Here is a 25,515-nt window from a genome sequence, read left to right on the forward strand (position 1 = left end):
CTCTTTAACCCTACTTGCCAAGGTCATTTCATGGCTCCCTTCCTGCTCTAATTCCCTGCCTGAGTTCTTTCTTGGAGAGTTTTTCCAGCATTCTCTTTGAAGTAAGGCTGGTCTTTTGTACAATTTGTTTTTCCAAGCTATGAAGCTGCATGGAATTCTTAAACAAATCAGAGCATTTGATGACCTTAGAATGAAAACTGAAGATCATGTTTGAAGACAAGTTTAAAATAAATTTGGTGAATTTAATGCTTTAGTAATATCCAAAAATCAACTGGAACCAGAAACCAAAAAAACTGTACATAAAGGATTTCCAGAATGTTTTGAAAGATTAAAAATCTATACACATTTTACAAAGATTATTGCATACAAAATAATACAATGGCAATGCACATCAGTAGTTTAAAGCCTTGAAGAGATTACAGTCTCAATGGCCAAGCCAAAATATCATTGTACAAGCTACTTAGTCACATCCACTCTCAGCTGTTAAAAATCTTCATCTCTTCCCTCATTTCAGAAATGAGCACAGTTAGTGTGTAACAGTTGCAATTCCATGTTTGCAGAACTGGGAAAGTAGCTAAACATTTTTTCCATCAAAATTAGTTTTCATTGACAATAATTACTTATTTGTCTCAGTCTTTAAGGCAAGAACAGGTTTAGATGCTTTGAGATCAAATGAGGTTACACCTCCCCCAACCTATGTTATTATACTCTGATTCTCACAATTGAAGTTTATATTACTATCAAATACTTTAGGTTGAGCAACAGCCTTCCAATCCAGCATAAAACAATGTTGCTCTACACTGTAGCAATTCAATTCACAAAATGTCTAGACTTCACATCCATTCAACAGGTCCTGAAGTCTTCAGCTATGCTGATACAATACTCAGCCATAACTAACTAGATGAACAAATCATTTAAATCAGAGGTCAGAGGTCTCAAAATTTTACTGTCCTTATCTTCCAATACCAACTCATGATCCCTTCCTTTTCAGTCCTTGCTGATTCCTAAAAACCACATTGAAATTTAAAATTCTCATGATGCAGGTCTTTCTCCCACAATGTCTGTAACCTTCAATAACTACAATCTGGTTTCAAGCTTTCAAGTTTACTGGCTTTGTGCCTCATTTCTCCACTCACATCCCCTTGAAGATCTGGGAACTACGAATTAAGCCACATACTCCAGGATTTCCTCAGTTTCCCTTAGTTCTCCACCTCCCTTTAAATGACTTTCTGAAAATAGCTTTGACCAAGATCTTTGGTCACCCTCCTCAATTCTTTTCCTTTGGCTAAGTGTCCCAGGTTTTACTTTATATTTTAAAAGGCACCATAAATATTTCAATATACTGAAGTTGCAGCATAAATGCAATCTGGTGTTGAAAAATAGGAAATTTAACAAGTTATTGTAATGCCCTTTTGCTAATTGCAAATATTTAATTTTCTATTTGTTATCTAACAAAAATAGATCAAATAGATGGGGAAGACAGTTAACATAGAGTGAAAGAATTATATGGCTTCTGAGGTACATGAAATATTTCACAAGGAAGATCATTAAAGCATATTTTCAAACAAAAAAACAAAGTTTAAGACAGTTTTTTTTGCAGTAAGATACACAAAATGTAACATTCCTTAGCAATTTCAATTTAAACCAAAAATGTACCAAATAATTTCTACAATTTGCATTTCTTTAATGTATTATGCTTCTAATATTATAACCTAATTATGCTCTGAACAGGGTTTATGTAATACTGCAACATAACTCTCCATGTCCAAAAAAGGGCCAGAATACAACTTAACATGTTACATCATTTATTTCTCAAGTAATTAATTCACCATCTCCCTTTTAATCAATTACCATTATATAAAAAATTGGTAATGAATGCTGGATTCTTGTCCAGTTTAAAAATGAAAAAAAAATCAACTGAACTGAGATTAATCTCCCTTCCTTGAAGCATAGAAGTGCAGCTGGACTCGGTTGTGGGGCAGGAGTGGAATCAATTCCAAAGTTCTACAAGTGTATGCATTTTGCGTTTAGAAAAATGCAATTCCAGCTGATCCATTATTAATGTCTAATTCTACTAAACAGGACACTGCAATATTGCATACACAAAATATTAGCATAACAAGTTCTGATTCAGTTTTGGCAGATTCCTTCACTATCCAAATTTCCATACTTGTCCTCAAAAAATGCCTGATTGAAAATAAACATTCTGCTTAAAATGAGCAAGTATATAAATCAGTTGTTTGCAAATACACCTGGTGAAAAAGAATGTTGGAGCATCCTATTAATTGTGCATATAATTACATATTTTCAGAACACTGGTTTTATTTGGCCCATGTGAAAGCTAGATCATGTTCCCACATGAAGGATTATTAATAGCAGCAAAAGTGAAATAAACAACATGGAGAATAATCTAATCTTCAAAGTAAAAATGTTAACAGCCTGATGTGCAAATGTCTCAAGGCATCAAGCAGTAAGCAAATTGCCTTAATGCTTAAATCATTAAGTGAAATGATCACTGTCCCTCGCTACATATTTTTCACAGTTCTTCATCTGTGCTGAAGCTACTTCTCCTACTGCTTCCTTTAGATGCACCAGGTGATGTTGTAGACAACAGGGGATCCGATGCCAATGGAGAGATTGTGTTGTCTAATAGAATGTTATCAAGACGGTTTTCCTGTTTCAAAGCAGCACTAAACGACAAGTCTGTGAAATGTGACAATGGATCCAGGAAGTTGCAGGATGCTTCATTGAGTTCATTCAACATGTGAGGCAAGCTTGGCTGCTGCAGATAATCAGAGCTATTGTCCCCTTGGTAGGACTCATGCTTGACAATGTGAGTTACCAACTCAGCTGGACTAATGGTTGATGACACAATGGGTAGCCCATGGATGCGGGCTTGCATTTCCAGCTCCTGGAAATAAAAATAAAGCCATCTTAGATGCATTGTCATTTATAAACGCGTCAGCCACAGTGCCTGGAGAACAAATCCATCTCTTTTGGGATATTTGCACAAGGGTAATTACAATATTCATCTCAACACCAGTCCAAAATTGGATCTATTTCAGTTTGAAAAACAAAGGGGTTTTCAGAGTTTTGTCTACAACCATATCCACATAATACTAGCTATAAACTTTTGCCTAAAGCAATAACAATGTGAAGCACAGGAACAACACTTTAAAATAGCAAGAATGCAGCATCGGCATGATCTGAAGAATAGTTTAATCAAAACAGGGCAGAGGGTTTTAAGGGCCTGAATGGCATTCTCCAGCTCAGTTCTTTTTAAAAAGAACAAAAAGGAGGTTCATCTACATCTGGGTCTCTCGACCCCTTCAGAGTAGAGCCATTTATCCTCTACTGCCTCCATGTTATTTCTAAAGAGACAGTCGTACTCCACAGTTTATTTCAGAAGCTATAAAGCCCAAAATCATTCATGTGACATTATATCAAACTCCTTGAGAAAGCAGTGTACTTAACCAACTACATTACAGTGCACCTAACTTTCACTTTAAACAAGTTAAACAAAATATTTCCCCTTGAGGCAGCCTTATGACTCATCTTTGATAAACCCATTTGTCCACATGACTTAATTCTATCCCAAATTGTTATCTCAATGTCTCAACCACAAAAGGGAAACTTAACAGCCTGATTGCCAGACTTAGCCATACTTTTTCCACACTCAGCAAGGATGCAGTATTTGCAACTTTCCAGTTCAGGTACCACTATAACCATTGGGTGAAACAAGTTTCTCCATGCATTCCCTCTACAACATGTTAATTTGACATCTTGACTAGAAGAAATCGGGTACAGCTATCCACTATCCAAAAACCTGGTTTTGTACACCTCAATTAACTCACCCCTCAGCCAACTGTTCTAATAGTAATCTTCGTCTAGCCAATATTTCTTTATAGCTGTCAATTTTCAAGCCATGGCAGTGTTCTTGTAAATAGTACCCACAGAAAATGCATAACTACTGAAGGATAATGTGATAACTAGAACTGCACACAAGACTCCAGTTACAGACAAACCACTCTTTCATTGTTCCAACTTCATATCCCTACATTTGTAATCAATACCTTGACTAGTGAAGGAAAGCATCCTAATGTCTTCATCACATTATCCACCTCCTTGTCAGTAGAAGGACCCACATACAAGCAATTAATACCTCAACCCTCTGAATACCCCAGTGTTTATAGTATATTGCATTCCTTCACATTTGCTCATGTATAACTGAGCTTTTCCAGATTGCATTCCATTTGACAGTTCTCTGCTCATTCAAGCAAACCACATACCTTCCTGCAGTTGACAGGCATCCTTTGCATCAACTACCCAGTCACTGCTTGCATTGTCTGAAAATTTCCCAATCATGCCTCCAACATTTGAGTCTAATGTATTAAAACAAGGTCTAAAAGCTGAGCCCTGTAGGAAACCATTGGAAACAGCTTTTCATTTACAAAATTGTGTCATCTGTTACCCTTTGTTTCTTGTCTGCTGAGCCAATTTTGGATCCAACTCAGTGTTCCCATGTATCCCATAGACAATTATTTCTTCAGCCAGTCATATGTAACCCTGCCCAATTCCTCACCAAAAGAATTGGATATACAACATTACACTACCGATTCACCTTATTACGCCTTCAAAATATTAAGTTAGCAATACAACTTTCCCTGACTAAAACTGTTTATTCCCAATTAATCTGTGCCTCTCCACATAGTAATTAAAATCACTTGGAAATGTTCTTTTCAATAATTTGCCCAAAGTCTGATAGATTGATCATTACCTATTTATAGGTATTGACATTTCTTGAATGCATTCATCTGGGACATATGGTACCTACTGGCCTTCACACACCATGTGTGAATCTGTGGCCTATAGACTACCCAGAATAATGCATTGGACCTTTGTCCCTTAGCTGTGGGCAAACAGATTACACTCCTAAACCCTCTAGGACATTCTCCTTTCAGTATGGCAATGCTCTCATTAACAATACCACTGATCTCTTTGCTCATGAGCAATGAAAACAGGTAACACCCAGCTTGTCTCCTTGAACCAAATTTCTTACATCATAATTTCAAATGGCAGTCTGTGCCTGTAACTTGCTGTTCATTATACTGTGCATTTATGATTACTATGCAATCTGGTTTAGAAGATTTCAATTTCTCCTTTTTTCCAAATCCATCCTGAATTGACTTTTCTATTCTACTGCTAATCATCTCCTAGTATTTTATGTATTCTGATATTCCTTTGATATTCTGATTTTTACACCCTTGATATATAGTTTCAAAATGGTCCCTAAAACCAATAAAATCCTACAAGGAACATAGTATCAACTCTATGCAAATGCAACCAGACTTGTACAGGTGCCATCTTCTCTAGATGGAATCCCATTGACCCTGGAATCTAAGCCCTCCCTCTTGTATCATTCTTTCTAGCCTCATGTTTGTCTAAATTACTTCTGTCTTGATTACTACTTTGGCAGTTTAGTTTGCTAAGTTGTATTAAACTTGGAGTTAAATAGCAAGTCCACAACCCTTGACCCACCTACAAATCATACCAATGTGTATCACAACTCCAAATGTTCACCTAACCCCAGAAAAATGGCCAGCAGCCTCTGATATCTGTATACTTGGCACCAGGGAGGCAAGATACATGTGGAATAATAGAATTTCACAGAAATGCTCATCTGATCCCCCGAAAACAAAATTCCCATCACTTCTGCTGCTCTATTTACTGGGCAACCAGGCACCAGCAGGAGGAGCTAGAGCTTGGCTGCTAAGGCACACTTCTTGAACGAGAAGACTTGAGCTCTAGAACAAGCCGTACCCCTAACAAAGCTCTTCCAGCACAGGTACAACACTGGCATCTGACAATGTGGAAAATTGCTCAGCTATGTCCTCTATAGATAGAGGGGACAAATCCAAACCAGCAATTACTGCCACAAAAGCAAAGGTAGACATCAAATGCTCTCAAGCAGCACCTACTCAGCAATAAAACTGCTCACCAACACCCAGTGAGTTCCAACATGTTCACTTAAGTCCTGATCTCATTGCAACCTTGGTTCAAAACAGACAAAAGAGCTGAATTCCACAAGCAAGGTATGCGAGACAGCATTAGGCATGGAGGCTGCATTTGACAAAGTGTGACACCAAGGGATTTTAGCAAAACTGGAATCGGGAGAAAGTTCTTTGCTAGGAGGAATCATATGTGGCACATAGGAAGATGGTTTTGGCTGTTGGAAGTCAGTCAACTTCAGGACATTGGAGTTGTTCAGGGTAATGTCCTAGGTTCAATCATCTTCAGTGACCTTCCCTCCATAGGGTCAGAAATGAGGACATAGAATGATGCTGAACATTGCACAATCAAAGCTCTTCAGATACTGAAGCAATCCATATTCAAATGGAAGATCTGGACAACGTCCAGGCCCTGGCTCACATATGGCAAGTAATGTTCACACCACACAAATGCCAGGCAATGATTATCTTTGTTGAGACAATCTAACCACCACCTCTTAACATTCAATGTTACCATTACTGAATCCTCCATTAATTTTGGCTTACCATTGACGAGAAACCAAACTGGACTCAAATAGTGGCTAGAAAATAGGCCAGAAATGCTGTAGCAAGTAACTCAATTGACTCCCCAAAGCCTATCCTCCATCTACAGGGAGGAAGTCAGCATGGGATGGAATACTCCTCTTGTCTGGATGAGGACAGCTCCAACAGCACCTCAAGGAGTTAGACACAGCCAAACAAAGCAGCCTACTTGACTGACCACTCCTTCCACCACTGAAACTCAGCAATCTTGTGGCTATCTGCAAGATGCCCTGTAGAAATTTGCCAAAAAGATCTTCGTCAGCACCTTCAGAACTCCCAAACACTTCCAGCTAGTAGTAGGGAAGCAGGTACATTGGAACACTGCTACTTGAAAAATTTCCTTCCAAGCCATTCACCAGCCTGACTTGGAAGTACAATTCTGTTCCTTGTATTGCTGAGTCAAAATCCTGACATTCCCCCTGTTACAGCATTGCGGGTCAACCTGCAGCACATGGGCTGCAGTTCATCACCTGCTTTGAAGAACAACAAAACAGAATAAATGCCAGTGATACCCATGTCCTACTAGTGAACAGCACTGAAAGGACTGCCACCACTTTCAGGGGAATTACAGGGACAGGCAATGGTGGTCAGGCCAGAAAGCCCAGCTGCTTGGCCTGTGCTCATCCAGCTCTACACCTGGTTATCTACATTTATTTACATGACTATTCTTCAGAACTATTGTACACCAAAAATTAAGTGGTGCTGTATAGAATGAGACACCATATGAAACAGCTCCATGAATTGCAAGGGAACACTTTTTTAAAAGCTTAACTGAAATGGTGGTTGGACTGCTATTTAGCTGAAAGAGACTTCTGAATCTTGGGAGGAAAACTGAAAGAAGAGATTGAGCCCTGCACACAACTGCAAAAAACAACTTTTGAATATTACAGCCACCTTCAGCAAGTAGCACAAAGTGAACGGTCCATTTGCATGCTGAAGACTCTACTGGATACAAGTCTTAAGCAAATGGCTAGTATTTAAAAACCATACTGCCAACAACTGGAAGCTATAGGCCCCACACAATAGGTTGATGGCAGTACTGAGAAATAGTCATGCCCTAAACCAAGTTGCTTCAATGCAACACATTCTCATTTTGCCAGTAAATGCCAGAACCTGGGCAGTTTTCTATAACAAAAACTAATTTTGCCCCTTGTTTGCATCTTAATAGTCTATTCAGTGATGGAAATTGTCAATGCTAACAAGCAATATGCTCATCAGTAATTGCCCACTAAATAAAATTAGATTATCCCAGGATCACAATGTTACAAACTTCAATGTAGCCTTAGTCCCCAAAAAGAATTGTATTCCAGAGGTGTGCTCCTGCCTTTGATTTAAAGGCATTTCACCAAGTGTGTTATCAAGAAGCCCTTATAAAATTGTTAATGTTGTCAGTGAAATTTCTCCATTGACTGAAATCATTCCAAGTGCAAAAGCCCTGTCATTTTCAGCTGCTTCAGTGACTTTCCATTATAATGATGGACGTCAATGTTTGAGAAAATTGTTGAATGAAGTATTTAATTCCATTTCTACTTCCTCAGATGAAGTAGTCTGTACCCATGAACAGAATGAATAGCATTCTGCCAAATGCTGATTAACATTTGTGCAAGCATCAGACATTGACCAGCACCAAGAATCTAAATCCTTCCCCTTGATATTCAACAGTAATTCCAAAGATTGGGGAGATGTTTATGCTGAGAGCTTATCATTCACCAAAACCTGAACTGACCAGACCTACAGTGTTCAGAGTTTCCTACCAGGTTCACTGAATCCTGTTTACAATCTACAGGAAGGTAGCAGTATGGTGGAATAATATGAACTTGCTTTGAGTACAGCACCAATGCATTTGTTTTTCTCAGAACAAACAGCCCATTGTCAGCAGTTCATCCATCTTAAGGCTAAATTCATTTCTTCTAAATCATAGGAGTAATATGGCTACACAGTGTGCGTAATCTACCAAAGAACATAGAACATTGCAGCACAGTACAGACCCGTCAGCCCTCGATGGTTTCACAGGTCGGCACAACAATCTGAAGCCCATCTAACCTATACTATTCTATTGTCATCCAAAAGCAATTTGCTGAATCCACTTTGATAGTAGATTCTAAAATCTGATTGGCATCATATAAAGCACACGGCAACCTACCTTCTCCCAACTTATTCGTCACCTAAACATCCAACTATCTTCCCATTTCTTCAATGCCACAAGCTAAAATTTTGAGCACTCTGGGAACATCTTCATTGTTTGCAGTGATTCAAGGAGGCTGAGAAGTAAATGTTCTGCCAGTGACATCCACAGCCTTCGCTACTCAGTTCTTCCTTCACTCAAAAATCTAAACAACTCTGGTCTCCTTTCATTGGCAGCACTAGAGTTCCCTTCCCTTTATCCAAGCAGCTTAGTACAAACAATCTTTGGCCTTTAGGCTCTTGACATACCTGAATCCGTAGCAGCAATCTCCGATTAGCTTGTTCCAGTTTCTTTTGCCTGTTTTCTAATTCTTGGACACGGTGCTGCTCTTTCTGAAGCCACTTGATGTACTCCACAGATGCTTTCAAAATGGTACCTTTGTTCCAGCGCACATCACTGCAGTGTAAAATGTAATCTTTTATTAAAAAGTCTGCCTCAGCAAAATTTTAAATCAAGAAAGGATACATTTAAAATGTTAGCTCCTCTGTCATTTGTGCTCTGACCTAAGAGGAAAAGCTATGCAATGACAATGTTGAGCATTATCGGTACATGATTGAAGGTTTGAAGAGATTGTATACCAGAAAAAGATTTTACCTATTTCACAAAACCCACCACTAATCAAGCCTCAAAACATAGGTGCATGTCAATTATCAGACTGACTGCTAGCTTCTAAATGCTAAGAACACAACCCATTAAATTGAGGGCTGAAGGGCCTGTTCTGTGCTGTATTGTTCTGAATTCAACAGATTTGATATCAGTATCCCATCCAGTCTGATGGCAATTATTTAATAGAGTTTAAAAAAGCATTTGAACATACCAATCATTTATCTCACTATCTTTATGGACCCAATCTTAACTGTTAAGAGTTCTTAAAAATTACTAATTCAGTGAACGGCTTTAAGACCATTTTGGTCTTTACCATAAATACCAGTATTAAAAATAGGCTTCATAAAAACAGAGGGTCCTCTGCATAAAAATTAGAATAGGCAAATAACCTCTTAGTATAATTAGGCATTTTACAACTATTTTGTATTTAAACAGTATTAAAGCCATTTAAATTCAGAATAATAATTTAAAGCAATTACAGTTCAAGCCATGCAGCACAGGTGAGGAAATAATACTTTAAAGTTCAAAGTTAATTGTTTTATCATTACACAAGTTGTATTTCTGCAAAAATCTCGATAAGTGAAATCTAAGGCCAAGTGTTTTAAAAGAGATTCTTGAAAACATCTCTGTACTTACGGGTCATTTGACTTTGGAATTAAGGTACCAAGTTCTTTGATACGATAATTGATGTTGAATCTACGCCTTCGTTCAACTTTGAAGTAACAAGATAACTAAGTTAGTTGTATAACAATTAAATTGCATATTCTGTAAGTTAACACAATTAAACCCAAACAATGATATTGAATTAGGCCACACTTACTCAAATTGTGATTATCTTTCTTTTGCCTTTCTTTAACAAGTGCACGTGTTTCAGCATCTGCCACAGTTAATGAGGACTCGTTAGTTTCAAGCAGCTATTATTTCAATTTTTAAATAGAATTGAAATCATACACATTGATAGGCTTGTGCCCGCATTCTAACAACCTTTGATAGCCATTTATAAATTCAGTTTGGGAAATTATCTTTGAAAGCAATTTCGGATTAAGATCCACCCTTGAGTTATTTAATTTACTTCCCTAAAATCTTCGTGAATTAACACTTTTTAATGACAAAGGATAGAAGATCCCAATCCATAGGGATATCCAGTGAGTAATCCTTTTGCTGTCTCATCCCAGTAAACAATCTTAATCCAGTTAACTGACAAAAACTAAATATAAGTGCACAATTTTGTATTTTAATAATAAAACCAGTGTTCTAAATTGATCGTAATCTGGAGAACTTCTGTACTGATTCATATATTGATGATAGACATCCACCCAGCTTCCTAAATTCATTAGGATTTAAGACAGCATGATATTAATTAAAGTGTCAGACAGAGTCTTATTCTTTGTTACTGAATATGGTAATAAACTAGCTGGAACAACCTTTCATATTAAATTGGTTGAATTGTTCTTTAGCAAGTCTCTCCCCCACCCCGCCTCTATTTTCTACTGTAAAAAGGACATGCAAGAAAACAAAATGGTTTGATTACGAGTGATTTCTGAGGAGAGTTGATAGTAATAGATACAAACTTCAAGAAGTTTTCCAGTTTCATTGCACAAATAACAGTTTGTTTTCTTTAAGAGGCAAAGGTTCATCGTACAGGACACAGCAAAAATAAAAGACATGCAGCAAAATAAAGAATTTCATTCCAAGCCTGAAGACTGTGGAAGCAAGAGAAGCAATGAGAATTAAACAAAAATCCTAAGCCTTGGAAATGTTGAAACAAAAACCAAGTATAGACTGTTGTATAGGTTGTATAACCAAGTATAGGTTGCAGGAACAGCAACTCATTCCGCCTGGGAACCCTGCAGCCATATGGTATCAATGTGGACTTCACCAGTTTCAAAATCTCCCCTTCCCCTACTGCATCCCTAAACCAGCCCAGTTCATCCCCTCCCCCCACTGCACCACACAACCAGCCCAGCTCTTCCCCCCCACCCACTGCATCCCAAAACCAGTCCAACCTGTCTCTGCCACCCTAACCGGTTCTTCCTCTCACCCATCCCTTCCTCCCACCCCAAGCCGCACCCCCCGCTACCTACTCACCTCATCCCACCTCCTTGACCTGTCTGTCTTCCCTGGACTGACCTATCCCTCCCCACCTACACTCTCTCCACCTATCTTCTTTACTCTCCATCTTCGGTCCGCCTCCCCCTCTCTCCCTATTTATTCCAGTTCCCTCCCCCCCATCCCCCCCTCTGATGAAGGGTCTAGGCCCGAAACGTCAGCTTTTGTGCTCCTGAGATGCTGCTTGGCCTGCTGTGTTCATCCAGCCTCACATTTTATTATCTTGGAATTCTCCAGCATCTGCAGTTCCCATTATCTATAGACTGTAACAGCAAGCTTGACTTCAATACTATTAGAAGGCATGGATGTGAAGTATTTGATGCTTTTTCTATTTATAGCTGAAAAAGGTCAGCCATAGACTTGAGTCCATTTTATTTGTATCAGACTGAGCCACAAAAAAAGCACAGGATTGGAGTGACTAGAAGCCAAAGTAGAATCTGTTAGAGGTCAAGATTTACTTCTAGTCACAGTAAAAATAAAGAGTATTGAGACCATTCCCAATCATGGGATATATAAAGTTAGCAGGTGCCTTTATATACAAAAGCTGTCAATGCAAAAAGCATTGTCTGCATTTCACCAGAAGCAAAAATTGTAGTGTCAGTTTCAGGTCAGATTGTAATCTGACATCTGTTGATTTGAAGTTCATAGCTGTACCAAAGCCAATATAAAAGAGGAACTGGAGGTAGAAATTGGGAAGGGCACAATTCCCTAGACGGTGCCTATATTTACCAGAAATGTTTCTTTAAGAATTTATAGAGCAAGGAGTAGAGAAGAGGAAATCTGTATACATGCATATAGAGACTTATTTGAGATCCAAGTTTTATCATTGAAACAGGATTTGACATGGTTGAAGTTAAACTGTAATTAATGGTCTCTAGTTGATAATTTCCTAAAGCACTTCAGCTTCATAAAGCATAAGGAACTACAAGTATGTTATAAGATGCTGCTGGAGTTCTGTTTCACAACAATGTGAAGAAGCCCCAAAGTCAGCAATTAGAAATATAGAGTAAGCATGAATGTCAGTAGAGAAAAGGGAGGGACTTATTTTAAAAAGAGTGGCAACTTCTGTCTTAAACAAAATTGTGCATAGTGCTATTCGAAAGCAAGGATTTGGTCTCTCCCATAAAGCTAGTTATTTTAACAAATGTAATAGCTTGGAGAACTTTAGTTCCATGTCAAATGTATGGAAAGTAGATGATTTGTCATGCCACTCCTGCCATAATGCCAGGTATTTGTGCCCTTATGTTAAACTATGGTCCATATCAAGTGTAGTAAAAGATTCTACTCCAAAAAGTACAAACATCCTTTGCTGATATGATCTCATCATATCAAATGGATTTGCTACCATTACAAGAATTAACTTTAAAAAAAATTTGGTGTTCATTGTTCACAACAACCAGGAAGTATGTTACCAACTACAGCTTGAATCAATTCTACCTAGAGATTTTACATAGTCCGCTGCTTTCAAAAGCAGTATAGTTAAAATTTATTTCCCTCAGCGATACTATCCCAACTAGGCATATTGGCACAAAATCCAAGCATTTTTTAAAAATATAGTAAATATTTCAAATGCAATGTCAAAAAAACTTCAAACTAAGAAATTATTAATTAAAAAACTATCTTCTGCCCACAGTTAGTTTTCTGTACCTTTCTCAAGATAATCTCAAACTTAAGCAATATAACCACATCATGAAAATTTGCCATGTATTTCCAGCTACAAATAACACTTACTTCCAGGTTGTGTTGCTGCAATTTCCCTTTTCACTGAAAGGTTAGTAGAGCAAGAAGTACCAGTAAATCCAATAGTAGTTGCAGTCATACCCTGGTCATTATAGGCATCCAAAATATTGCTGGATAATGGCATCTGGTAAATAAAAAGCAAAAAAAAATAAAGCTTCCAAAATAGCATCAAATTTGCCATTTGATACACCACATATTATATTTTCCAGAACTTACATTCATGTATTACTCCTACAAAACATACTTCAAATTTGCTTCAGTTTGAGAAGATGAGAATGCTGAAAAACTACTAAATATAACTTATCCTACTGAGAACAATTACCACCTTCTCATTAGGTCTTTGGCAGCTTTCTTGTTAAAACGATATCAGCTGCACCTTGCCTTAATTGAAAATAATCAACTCATTATAGGGCACAGCTGAAACAACTGTTTAATAGTATTTTTTCTTGCAGTTTATAAAACAAGTATCTCTGGAGATATCAATCAATCTGTTAACTGGTATGATGCAAATATGACAGTTATTCCACATTCAGAAATTAAGCTATGCTATATAGAAGAACCACTCAAATGGTAAAATTACCTTGTGAAACAATTTTTTTTCTCCCTAATAATTTGAATATAAATATGATTATGATTAGATTAGATTCCCTACAATGTGGAAACAGGCCCTTTAGCCCAACAAGCCCACACCGCCCCTTGAAGCATTCTACCCAGACCCAACACCCCATAACCCACACACCCCTGAACACTGCGGGCAATTTAGCATGGACGATCCACCTAGCTTGCACATCTTTGGACTGTAGGAGGAAACCAGAGCACCTGAAGGAAACCCACGCAGACACGGGGAGAATGTGCAAACTCCACACAGACAGTTGCCTGAGGCTGGAATTGAACCTGGGTCCCTGGTGCTGTGAGGCTGCAGTGCTAACCACTGAGCCACCATGCTGCCCTAGTTGTTGTTCAATTAAAAGTAGAAAAATTATGTTACCCAGTCTAATTCTACTTCCAGATTTTGGTTTATGGCCTTAAGTTACTACACTTCACATACAACTCCCTATATCTTCTACATCTGATTACTGTGGTTCTTCCCTATAATTCTAATTGTATTCATTACCAAACTAAGTCACTAATCCTGAGTAAGATTTGCCATTCAAACAGTTGTTCTTACTTTGTTATAAGTATTGGACCTGAGTTTTTAAAAATCTGGGAACGCACAAAATGTCTAAAGTAAGCAATTTATTAATTCTTGGTTCTATGACATGGTATTCTTAATCTGTATTTGTGTAGCTTGGAATTTCAAGCAAGCTTGTCAGGTCTAGCTGCTAGATATCATAATGTGTTCTGTCTAGTCAACATTGTCTCCTAAATGCCTATCATTCTTGTTGCATTTTTCTGATCATGTTTTTCTAATCAGAGATGTTTTTCACACCTCTGAAGCAGGTAGGGCTTGAACATGGACCTCCTGAACAAGGGGCAGGTTCACTACCACTACACCACTGAATCTTTTGTTGCATTCATTCAGTTGGAATGCTCTCTGCTTTAATGTGAACTATTTCCCTTATAAATAGCTAAATAGTTGAGTAGAAGTCATCAAGTAAGTCACACATATAAACTATCTCATTGGAGAAAGGAATGACAACGTTCAGTTCATTTTTAAGTAATACCAGTCATGTACTATAAAAAAATTGTGTTTTTGGAAAACAATGACAACTTATTTAATATTTTACAGTGGAAAAAAAAAGTGTTTCACAGTTCAGCTGAAGGCAAGATCCATCACTGCAGCTTTCCCTAGTATTGGTGCCAGTACTTCATGAATTGAAACCCTATTCTTGCACACCAATTTTCAGTAATGTCTTCAACTTTCTGGCCTTATTCGCTCTATACCAATTTGTTCATGGCACAGGTAGTAATTCAGAAATGATTATTTTTGTGGTTCTGTTCTAATTAAGTTTCTACCTGCTCATTCACCCACAACAAAATCTCTTTCTTCATCCTACTTATGGCACTAGTTTCCTCGTCCAAACACAACAAATGCACCTTTCTCTCTCACACCAAGTTCTTCTTCAACCCTGAAGAAATGTCCTTCACCCCCAACAATAATGAGGGAACCCAGCCTTCAAGGTTCATGGTCAGAGCTGCAGAGAACTATGTCTATCCCACTCAACAAACTGTCCTCTACTGTAAATACATTCATTTTTCCTTCCTCAACTTGAATAGCCTCTTGCACCACTGAGACACGATTGGCTTGTAAGTTTAGCTGTGTGGAAGGTTCCCATGAGAGGCGATTGAAAAAGCCACAGAGAAAGACCAAGTTTATAGAGCAGGAGAGTGATGTTGGTGTGAAAGCCAGAGTGTGTCAAGAAGAGGCAGAGAATGTAAACACAAGTGTGCGTCAGCAAATAAAGTTAGAGTAGGAAGAAAATGGTCAGAAGAGAGAATTAAATACTCATCATCTGAATCTACACAGGGCTCAAAAAGTTTGATATGAAAAACTGAAATAAATGAGCATGACAAGACAGCCATAATAAGGCACAGTGTTGCAAAGCGACCACAGTTGGGACCTACATGCTGAAGGATATTTGTCATCGCGGAAAGGCTGAAGAAAAGGAGAAGTGCCTCAGTTTAAGATAGGACAAGATCAATACAGAAGCCAGAATTTATCTTGGTCCAGATGAGATGCTAATGGGTTAACATCCCCTGAATTTTTATGCTCCTTCTCTCCTCATACAGGGGTATGTGAACACTGTCTCAACTTCCTGCCCGAATAGGACTGGGTGTGAAACCTATGTAGGGCTGTGAAACATCTGAAAACACAAAAAGCATTAAGCTCTGTAATCTTTATGGCTCTACGCACGCTGCCGCCTACCCCTGTTTCTGCTGAGATGGCCAGGTCAGTCACCTTTGATCAAGCCAGGCAGTTGTCATCGCTTGAAATTGCTTCCTGTCATTATCATACACTTCGTAACAATCAAAGCTGTACCCTGTTCTCAGATGTAGTACTTGTGTATCTATCAATTCCAAGGGTATAAAAGCGGGGACTTTCCCCTGTTTGGGGACAATCGCTCACGATACTCAGCGCTCTGTGCTGGGTTCCGTACAGCAATCCTCTGCAGCTTGCACTTGCTTAATAATCAAGGACTGTGTTTTGGAACCAGGTCCGTGTCTTGTTCTTGCATCAAGTACGTGAGGTTCTCTGAAAAACGAACCTATCATTTGGTGCTGTGAGCAGGGTTCCAATATGTCCAGAGGTCTTGCATGGAGGACTGAATAAGTGATCATTCAGGTGTCAGTGAGGTGAGACAGACGGGCCCACAAGGTATGATTCACATCTCACTAACCTATCACTCATGCCACCCCTCGTCTCTACGCAGCTTTGTACTGATGGAACCCTGAGACGACTCACAATCATGTATACTGATTGATCCTATGCCTGGAGGTTAGAGTCCCCAGGGCTATGATAAACTAATTCCAGGAGGTTAAAGTCCCCCGGTGACTGGGGTTTGAATCCCCAGGTCAGTACAGATTGATAAACTAATTCGGCAGGGAGGTTAGAGTCCCCCTGGAATTCGGAGGTTAGAGTCCTCCAATACTGGGGTTCGAGTCCCTGGAACGTAGTACTTAAGATAAAGGATAACTACAGTGTCTGTCTCAACCACCCTGCCTTAGACCGTTTGTTAAGAGGGGAACTCCCCCACGCGAAGGTCAGGACCCTGAAGTGGGTGTGGAGACCAAGGACACTGGACTAGTATATAGAGAGAAGTAAGAAGTTGAAGTGTTAAAATGGGACAAACGTTGGATAAGTCGGGTGCCGGAACCCCTTTGCATCGGTTATGTCAGGATGACCATGAAAATGAAGAATGGTTCAGATGACTGTTGGCATGACTAAATAAAAAATTGGGAAATGAAACTTGGCCAATAGGGGGAACTTGGGATGTAGATAAATGCATAAAAGCGGAAGAGGTCATTTGGAATGTAATATGGGGACATAAAGGAAAAGTTTAATATCCACGTGGAGAAAGACTACTGAGGAAATAACAAATAAGTCTAAACAGGCCCGCTGGGAAAATAATGCATGTCAGAGAGGGATTAGTGTATGTGATAATGAGGGGAAACCAAAAACCTAGGAGGTTTTAAAACTGCATTTTGAGGATCATGAAATGAAAGAAAGGGAAAAGGTTAAACAAGAAAGGCTGGAAAGGGAAAGACAAAACAGAGAACTAGGATTAGAGTAGCAGGCCGAATTGATGAAAAAGAAAAATCGGAGGTACCTCCTGACACATCTGGCTTGCCGATGTTGTTCCAAAGTAACAACACAGGCGAGCAAGACGAGGAGGACTGGAGAGGGCACCCTCCTGCCCCTCTGGGAGCACTACCCCCTCCACAACTCTGCCTACCTTTGACCAATCAACACCTACAGGCATCCCAACACTACCATGAGCCCCAGCAATTGCCTGTGTCCTTACCACCACCACTGTACACTCATCCCTGAACGTATTTCACCTATTCTTATGACCCCCTTGCCCACCACCCCTAAGCAAATGAGGGCCTTTTTAGGATTGGTTAATTATGGTCGACCGTGGCTCCCTAATGTAACTTTACTCACTAAACTACTGACCCCTTTGGCTTCTTGTAAAGCCCCAAAAACCTTCACTCTCCCTGACAAACAAAATTCATTCTTTACAAGACTTAAAAGCAGTCCTTGCTGAGGCCCCGGCTTTGCGAAGACCTTTATATGACAAGCCTTTCCAGCTATATGTTAATATTTTGGATGGATGCGCTACTGGGGTCTTGGCACAGACTCATGGCAGTCGCAAATGACAGGTTGTCTACTACTCTGGACTCTGTAGCTCTGGGATTACCTCCTTGTTCTCAGATTCTTCCTGCAGTTTATTCTTTAGTCACTGTGGCCTCTAATGTTACTCTCCACCAGCTTCTTACCCTCTATACCTCACATACTGTTGTAGCCCTCCTCACCTCCCACCATTCTCAACACCTTACCCAGGGCACGTTTAAGCTGCTACAAAGTCGCACTCTTTAACAACCCCCTCTTGACATTCTCTTTCTGCTCCACTATTAACCCAGCCACGTTTTCTAACACCGCCCCCCCCCCCCACCCCCGGATGAGGTCTTAGAACACCCAAATGACTGCTTAGTAAGGAACTAATTTCTAACCTCCCCCGCCCAGAGCTTACTGACGTCCCTCTCCCTACTCCAGATCTTGTCTTGTTTATTGACGGCAGTTCCTCCATGGCCCCCTTGGGTACCCCCCTCTCTGGATACGCAATTGTCGACACCGCCTCCACATTAGAATCGGCAGCGTTTGACCGCCCCCCACCGATGTCTGCTCAGAAAGCAGAACTTTTTGCCCTCACTCGTGCTTGCATTCTAGCCTCAGGGAAGTCAGCGAATATTTACACTGACTCTCGGTATGCCTCTGGCGTCTCCCACGACTTCAGCCAGCTACGGTCTCAGAGTGGGTTTTTAACGTCCACGGGCACACCCATCCAGAACTCCTTGCATGTCCGCAACCTTCTCCAGGCAATTCTTCTCCCTAAACAATTGGCCATTATCAAATATGTCACCCACGCCTCCGATGACTCCATAGTTATGCAGGGCACTGCTCGGGCTGATTGGCCTGCCAAACAGGCTGCTGCAGCTCACACTTTTATTGTGCACTCTATGAGCAAGCAGGTGATAAATTGCTCACCTGCTTCGAACACAACAGGCATGCCAGATATTGTCACTGTTCAGCGGTGGCAGGGGACGCCCCTGCCTCTGGAAAGGACATTTGGAAGGCGCATGGAATTTCCAATTCTGCGTCGTCAGGCCTTTGGGTTATTCCAGTCGGCCAAGTGTGTATACCTGATGCTTTGATGCCTTTGCTCATGGGTTGTCTTCATTCTGATACCCACCTTGGCAAGGAAGGAATGAGTGGTATCATGCTCTGTACCTGGTGGCACTCCTGACTGGCAGAGGCAGCTCAGTCTTGTATAGCATCATGTTTGACATGCCAGCAAAACAATGTTGGTCAGGGGGTGAGATGCTCACCAGGAAGAATACCCTTGCCAGGTGGTCCGTTTGAATGTATTCAGCTAGATTTTATTGAATTACTGCATGTACATTGCTATAAGTATTGTCTTGTGATTGTTGATGTATTCAGTAGATGGATAGAGTCTTTCCCAACAACAAACAACAAAGCCTCGATGGTGGTAAAACTGTTATTAACTGAAGTAATATCAAGGTTTGGAGTCCCTCGACAAATTAGTTCAGATAATGGCCCCCACTTTGTTGGAAAGATTAATAAGGAATTGTTTGATGCATTACACATCCAACAACAATTCCACTGAGCGTACCACCCCAGGTGGCAGGGATAGTGGAAAGAGCTAACGGAACTCTCAAAGCTAAATTACCTAAGCTAACATCTGAAACCGGCCTTAACTGGTTAAAGGTTTTTCCCCTAGCTCTGTACCACATGAGAATAACACCGCACTCCACTACTGGATTCTTGGGGGCACAGATAATCTATGGCCGACCCAGTAGGACCCCTTGGGATGCCGACACAGACCCAACTGCCCATGTAGGCTTAAATATTATGGAAGAGGAAATGCAAACATATTTTCAGCAGCTAACATCATCTGCAATGTTTCTCCATTCACAGGTAAAGCAGGCCTTCAGACCACCATCACAAGCGATGGACCAGAGCTCAGATGACCAGAATGAACACCCCAGACTGCAAATGGGAAACGTTGAGTTGATCAAAGACTGGGATCACCCCAAGCTCAGATCCAGGTGGAAAGGACCCCCAAATACTCCTTCAGACACCAACAGCAATCAAAGTCCGAGGACAGAGTCGCTGGATCCATCTGAGTGACTGTAAACAATGGGGCCCTCAGATGGCCTAAAGACTACACTCGCACTCTGTGATATCATGGCTGCCTTCATGGTATTAGGCCTGGAGGACAATTTGCTTTATAAGACACATTACCAACTGTATGGTAATCAGTGTGTTATCTGCTAGCACAGTCTGTAGAAGCTTTATTTGTAGCAACCTCAGGATGGAACCCTCACCAACTCTATGAAGTAGATTAGTCTGGTGAGCCTTGCCAAGGGTAGGGAGGAACTTGGACGAGGGGTGTGCAGGGTCGATGTATGGAATTGATTGTTAACAGCTCCTCCAAATGTACAGGTACTAAACCTAAGCCTGGGAAGGAAGGGGCCAACTGTACGGATCCAACCAGCTATCCGCTTTGTTTTAATGGTACTGGATGCTGTTGTTTATATGCCTTAGTAAACGTCACCAACCATCCCCATGATGCTTCCCGGCCTCATCAGTGTGTAAAACGAACTTTACAACTAAAGGAGGGCTATTGAACTGCACCTGTTTGGTATCAAGCCCAGTAAATGTGACTTCAGGTATACAGTGGACTTGTGGGAGTTGTAATGGCGCCCATGTAGAAATGGGGTATGGGATATTTCCGTTTCACTCCTCAGGCTTCCAACCATTTAAGGGTCAATCCTCCTGGAATAGTTACAAGATAGTACGTGAGTCCGTTATCTGCTACCGTGCTTCTCAATGGGACCTTTTCTACTGCTACTCCAACATTACCGGTGCGGTTTGCTGTTGGGACCTTGGGCCTCTTACAGTCCCTTGTCCTCAGTGAGCACGTGCTTGGCGATGAATTGTCACATGCCCCATAAGCAAGGAGTTTTGCACTAAGTGGCAGGATCCAGTAACCCTGGGCTCCCCCTTGGGATATGGTTTCCTAGGAACTGTCACTTTAGGAGTAGCCTCAGGGATGGTGTCCACTAAAAACCAAAACTATGTTATGTGAGGACTCGCCATCCTGGGAAATGGCATGATGTTGGCATTGGAAGCAGTAAATCGAGAATTAGCCGAACTTCGGCCCTATGCTCAGCAAACCCTGTATGCAGTGTACTATCAGCTGGCTCAAAAAGGAGGAGTATGTACGATTATAGGGGATAAATGCATTACCCATGTTACCGATGAATCCTATAATATTACTCAAGCTATGAAGACATACAGGGTCAGTTGGACCAGTACAGAGAAGGACCCCGACCTGGGGAAGGATGGTTGGGATAGCTTCTGGGTAGTTCTTGATGCTTATACCTACTGTATAGATTGGTTGTCTTATTGTCGTAATTATTTGCTGCGTGTTCCAGGTATGCCTGAACCCTTGTTCCAGAATTATGACTGACAGACTAGTAGCTCCCTTCTCAGCCCTGATATAGGTTATCATGGAATGATAAAAGTAGGGAATGAGATGCTAATGGGTTAACATCCCATGAATTTTTATGGTCCTTCTCTCCTCATATAGGGGTATGTGAACACTGTCTCAACTTTCTGCCTGAATAGGATTGGGTGTGAAACATATGTAAACACAAAAAACATTAAGCTATGTAATCTTTGTGACTCTACCCACACTGCTGCCTACCCCTGTTTCTGCTGAAATGGCCAGGTCAGTCACCTTTGATCAAGCCAGGCAGTTGTCACCACATGAAATCGCATCCTGTTGTTATCATACACTGCGTGATGATCAAAGCTGTACCCTGTCCTCAGACGTAGTACTTGTTTTATGTGTCTGGCAATTCCAAGGGTATAAAAGCGGGGACTGTCCCCTGTTTGGGGAGAATCGCTCATGATACTCAGCACTCTGTGCCCGGTTACGTAGAGCAATCCTCTGCAGCTTGTACTTGCTAAATAATAAAGGATTGTGTTTTTGTAAACAGGTCAGTGTCTTGCTCTTGCATCAAGTCCACGAGGGTCTCTGAAAAATGAACCTAACCCTTTCACAGAGGACCAAAATATATAATAGGTTTGGTTGAAGCTAAGAAATCGCAAAGGGGGAAAGAGACAGTCATTGGCTGGCATAGTTCATAGATTACCTAACAGTCCCAATATTTAAGAAATTATAAATCAAGAAACAATGGAAGTTCGTAATAAATGTATTGCAATAATTGGGGGATATTTTAATCTCATTTAGATTAGGCAAATCAAACTGGTAAAGGTAACCTGGAAGACAAATTCATTTCCTATATTATGGGTAGTTTCTCGAAACAGTGCACTCTTGAACCAATCAAGAAACAGACTATTTTAGACCTGGCGATGGCAGGAACTGCAGATGCTGGAGTCAGGGATAATAGTGTGGAGCTAGAGGAACACAGCAGGCCAAGCAGCATCAGAGGAGCAGGAAAGTTGCTGTTTCAGGTTGAGACCCTTTTTCAGAGACCCAAAATGTCAACTTTCCTGCTCCTCTGATGCGGCCTGGCCTGCAGAGTTCTTCCAGCTCCACATTTTAGACCTGCTAGTGTGTAATGAGACATAATTAATAAATCACATCAAAATAAAGGTACCTGTAGGTAAGAGTGACCATAACAAAATAGAATTTTATTTTCTGGTTCTGCAACTGGTGTCACAAATTTACTTGAAAGCAACTATAAGGATATGAAGACAGAGTTGAAAACATTAGAGTAAGCAAATAAGTTTAAAGATAAAACAGTAGAGAAGCATTGGCAGACATTTTAGGTATATTCTCTCAATAAAACTCTCAATAAAAATATATTCCATTGAGAAAGAAATTCTTTGAAAAGAATACACCCTCTGTGATGATATAAGCAAGTTGAGGTTGGTATTAAATTGAAAGAAAAGTTTTACCACGCTACAAGGATTACTGGTAGGCCAGAAAATTGGATAAATGCTAAAAACCAGAACAGAATGAGTTAAAAAAGAGAGTCATTGAAGTATATAAGCAAACTAGCAAGAAATATTAAAAACTAAAACCATAGCAACAGTGACCATTTATTTTGAAGGGGGTGAGATTGGGGAATTAATAACAGGAAGCAAGGAAATGGCAGAGACTTGATTCAAGTATTTCTTATCCATCATCATAGTAGAAGACACAAGAAGTGATCCTAGAATCATATAAAAGAGTGGGCAAAATGGGCAGAGGAACCAAAAACAAAGACACTCAGGAAACAAAAAAGTGCTAGAAAAACAATGAAACTAAAAGCTGTCAAGGTCCTAGACAACAAAATGTGAGGCTGGATGAAGGGTCTAGGCCCGAGGCGTCGGCTTTTGTGCTCCTGAGATGCTGCTTGGCCTGCTGTGTTCATCCAGCCTCACATTTTGTTGTCTTGGAATCTCCAGCATCTGCAGTTCCCATTATCTCTGTCAAGGTCCTGTTGGCTAGACTCTTTGGATACAAATGACATATCTGCAAAGATAGTGGATAGTGATCAAGGAAGTTTCACTGTATAAATCCTGTTCAAACAGGACAGTCATACAAAAAGAGAGACTTAAAATCCTGTCTTAAAATTGTACCTACACAGCCTTAGGATATTCCAAAGTGCTTCATGCACAATGAGATATTCTTGAAGTTTAGAACTCATGAGGCAGGTTTTAATCTATTATTGGTTTTATTTGAGAAATAAATGTGTAACTCTGCAATACCAACCCATCTAGTCAAACCTCTAGACTGGATCTTCTGTCCCAAGCCTCTGACTCAGAGTTGGGAGTATTACCAGTGAGATAAGGTTGAAAGGTTAATGTAGAATTGGTACGAACAGACTTCACATCAGCAAAAAAAATGGAATCAAGTTCCTTTAAACTAATTTCTTTCACTTGAAGTCACACACAAGAACTTAAACTTCTGCAGAACTGAAGGACTGAAGTTAACTTTTGAAAGGCAGGTACTGTTATATTGAAAAAATTGCACATTCTCCCACAAACAGCAATAAAGTAATAACTGAAAAATCTTTGTTTCTATAGTTAGTTGAGTGATAAATATTGGCTGAACACATGAGAGAATGTTTCTGCTTTCTGCTATAAAGTGAAGTGATATTATTTAAACTTTACCTTTGTAGTTCTTCTCATATATTTGATATACACAGCTTTGAATGTTTACCTTTAATTTTTGAAACCGCCCTAGAAATTTTGCAATGGTTGTTCATTATTTCCACATTAAGTAGTTACTGATACTATTTCACCATTTTCAGAAAGCATGGCCAGCATTAATCAGGGAATTTTTGCCGAGAAAGGAACTTTGCACTGAAGTGTAAAACTTCATTCAACATTCAACTTTGCAGTTAACTCCATGTAACCTAATCAAATCATGAAAATCGGGTACGAATAGAATCCACATTAAGTTTAATTTGTAGTAATATAACAACCTGACAAATCAGCTTTGAAAGCTAATCTCTCCTAGAAACAATGTTACATTTACGGTACTAGGAACTACTATTCCACACGGAAAATAATGCAACATTTTGGCTAATTCTTTAAGATTTCATTGTAAAATTTTAAAAGTAATGGGAACTTAAAAAGTATAACTACCTAGTCATTCTATGTTACCATCAATGAATAAAAATAATTGAAAGACTGCTGCCTGTAATTACATCACAAAAGGACTAACACGTTCTCTAATGTTCTTTGGTTACTTTATAATCTATTAATAACCTTTGAAAGTTGAAAGGCCTCACAAGAGGCAAGAAAAAAAACTAAACCGCATTTTTAAAACTGCAAGACTTTTACATATTGACTAAAAACTTTACATTGTCATTTTTGGACTTCCATGCACTGGGTTAACTTTTCTATTTTAGTAATTCAATAATCAAGCTTTCTGATTTGATTTTTAAAAGGACAATAATACTCTTCATGGCAAACTTATTTTCAAAGTAGTTTAAGTAGGATTACAGAAAATAATCAACAAATGTTTGTGACTATCGCAGCAGAAATACAGAAAACTACACAGCTCCAAGAAAGTTGTAAATTTGTACTGTTCTCTGAATAAGTAAAGCTATTGTTTTATATCTGCTGCAAAAATGTTGACACTGTTACCATTTTAGGACTATGTATTCAGTACAGTGGTTCTGTTCTGTGGTAATGTGCCCAACCACCATTAGAGATTTTAATTTTGTGCATTTTTCTCAGTAAGAAGACTTCAAGCTTCTGCTGACTATTCTAAGTATAACCCAAATAGCAATAGGAAAACTGATTTCTTACCAGTTTTATATTTTGTGATTCTATAAACTCCACAATAGCAAGTGTTTTACTTTTCTCTTTCATTTTAATTTCCTTCTTTTCTCAGGGCTTCGACGTGTGCAGAAATTTGAGCAAGTATTCAACTCACATAAACAAGTGAACTCTGACTCGTTGGACTTTAACACTAGCCTGACATACATGTATTAAGAGCAACTTTTTTCAGTGCAGGTTGTTCAGCTCTTTGATGTTATGTCAAACTGTACAATTGTTAATGTTTACTAGCTTGC

The 25,515-nt window shown here is 39.7% G+C and overlaps 1 protein-coding gene across 3 annotated transcripts in view; it reads right to left on the reverse strand.

The window, feature by feature from the left end:
- Nucleotides 1-253: 253 nt before the first annotated feature.
- LOC125460784 (transcription factor EC) overlaps nucleotides 254-25,515 on the reverse strand; it is an 84,916-nt gene continuing 59,654 nt past the window's right edge. For 2 of the 3 annotated variants that reach the window (XM_048548696.2, XM_048548695.2), the window contains exons 4-8: nucleotides 13,222-13,354; nucleotides 10,202-10,258; nucleotides 10,018-10,093; nucleotides 9,024-9,171; nucleotides 254-2,911 (exon numbers count right to left, since the gene is read on the reverse strand). In XM_048548696.2, the coding sequence (XP_048404653.1) occupies nucleotides 2,537-2,911; nucleotides 9,024-9,171; nucleotides 10,018-10,093; nucleotides 10,202-10,258; nucleotides 13,222-13,354 (789 nt within the window). In that variant the 3' untranslated portion in view covers nucleotides 254-2,536. The remainder of the gene's footprint in view (nucleotides 2,912-9,023; nucleotides 9,172-10,017; nucleotides 10,094-10,201; nucleotides 10,259-13,221; nucleotides 13,355-25,515) is intronic. The other variant, XM_059652439.1, reaches the window with a different exon arrangement.

This window comes from Stegostoma tigrinum, chromosome 18 (genome assembly GCF_030684315.1).
Source record: "Stegostoma tigrinum isolate sSteTig4 chromosome 18, sSteTig4.hap1, whole genome shotgun sequence".
Taxonomy (NCBI): domain Eukaryota; kingdom Metazoa; phylum Chordata; class Chondrichthyes; order Orectolobiformes; family Stegostomatidae; genus Stegostoma; species Stegostoma tigrinum.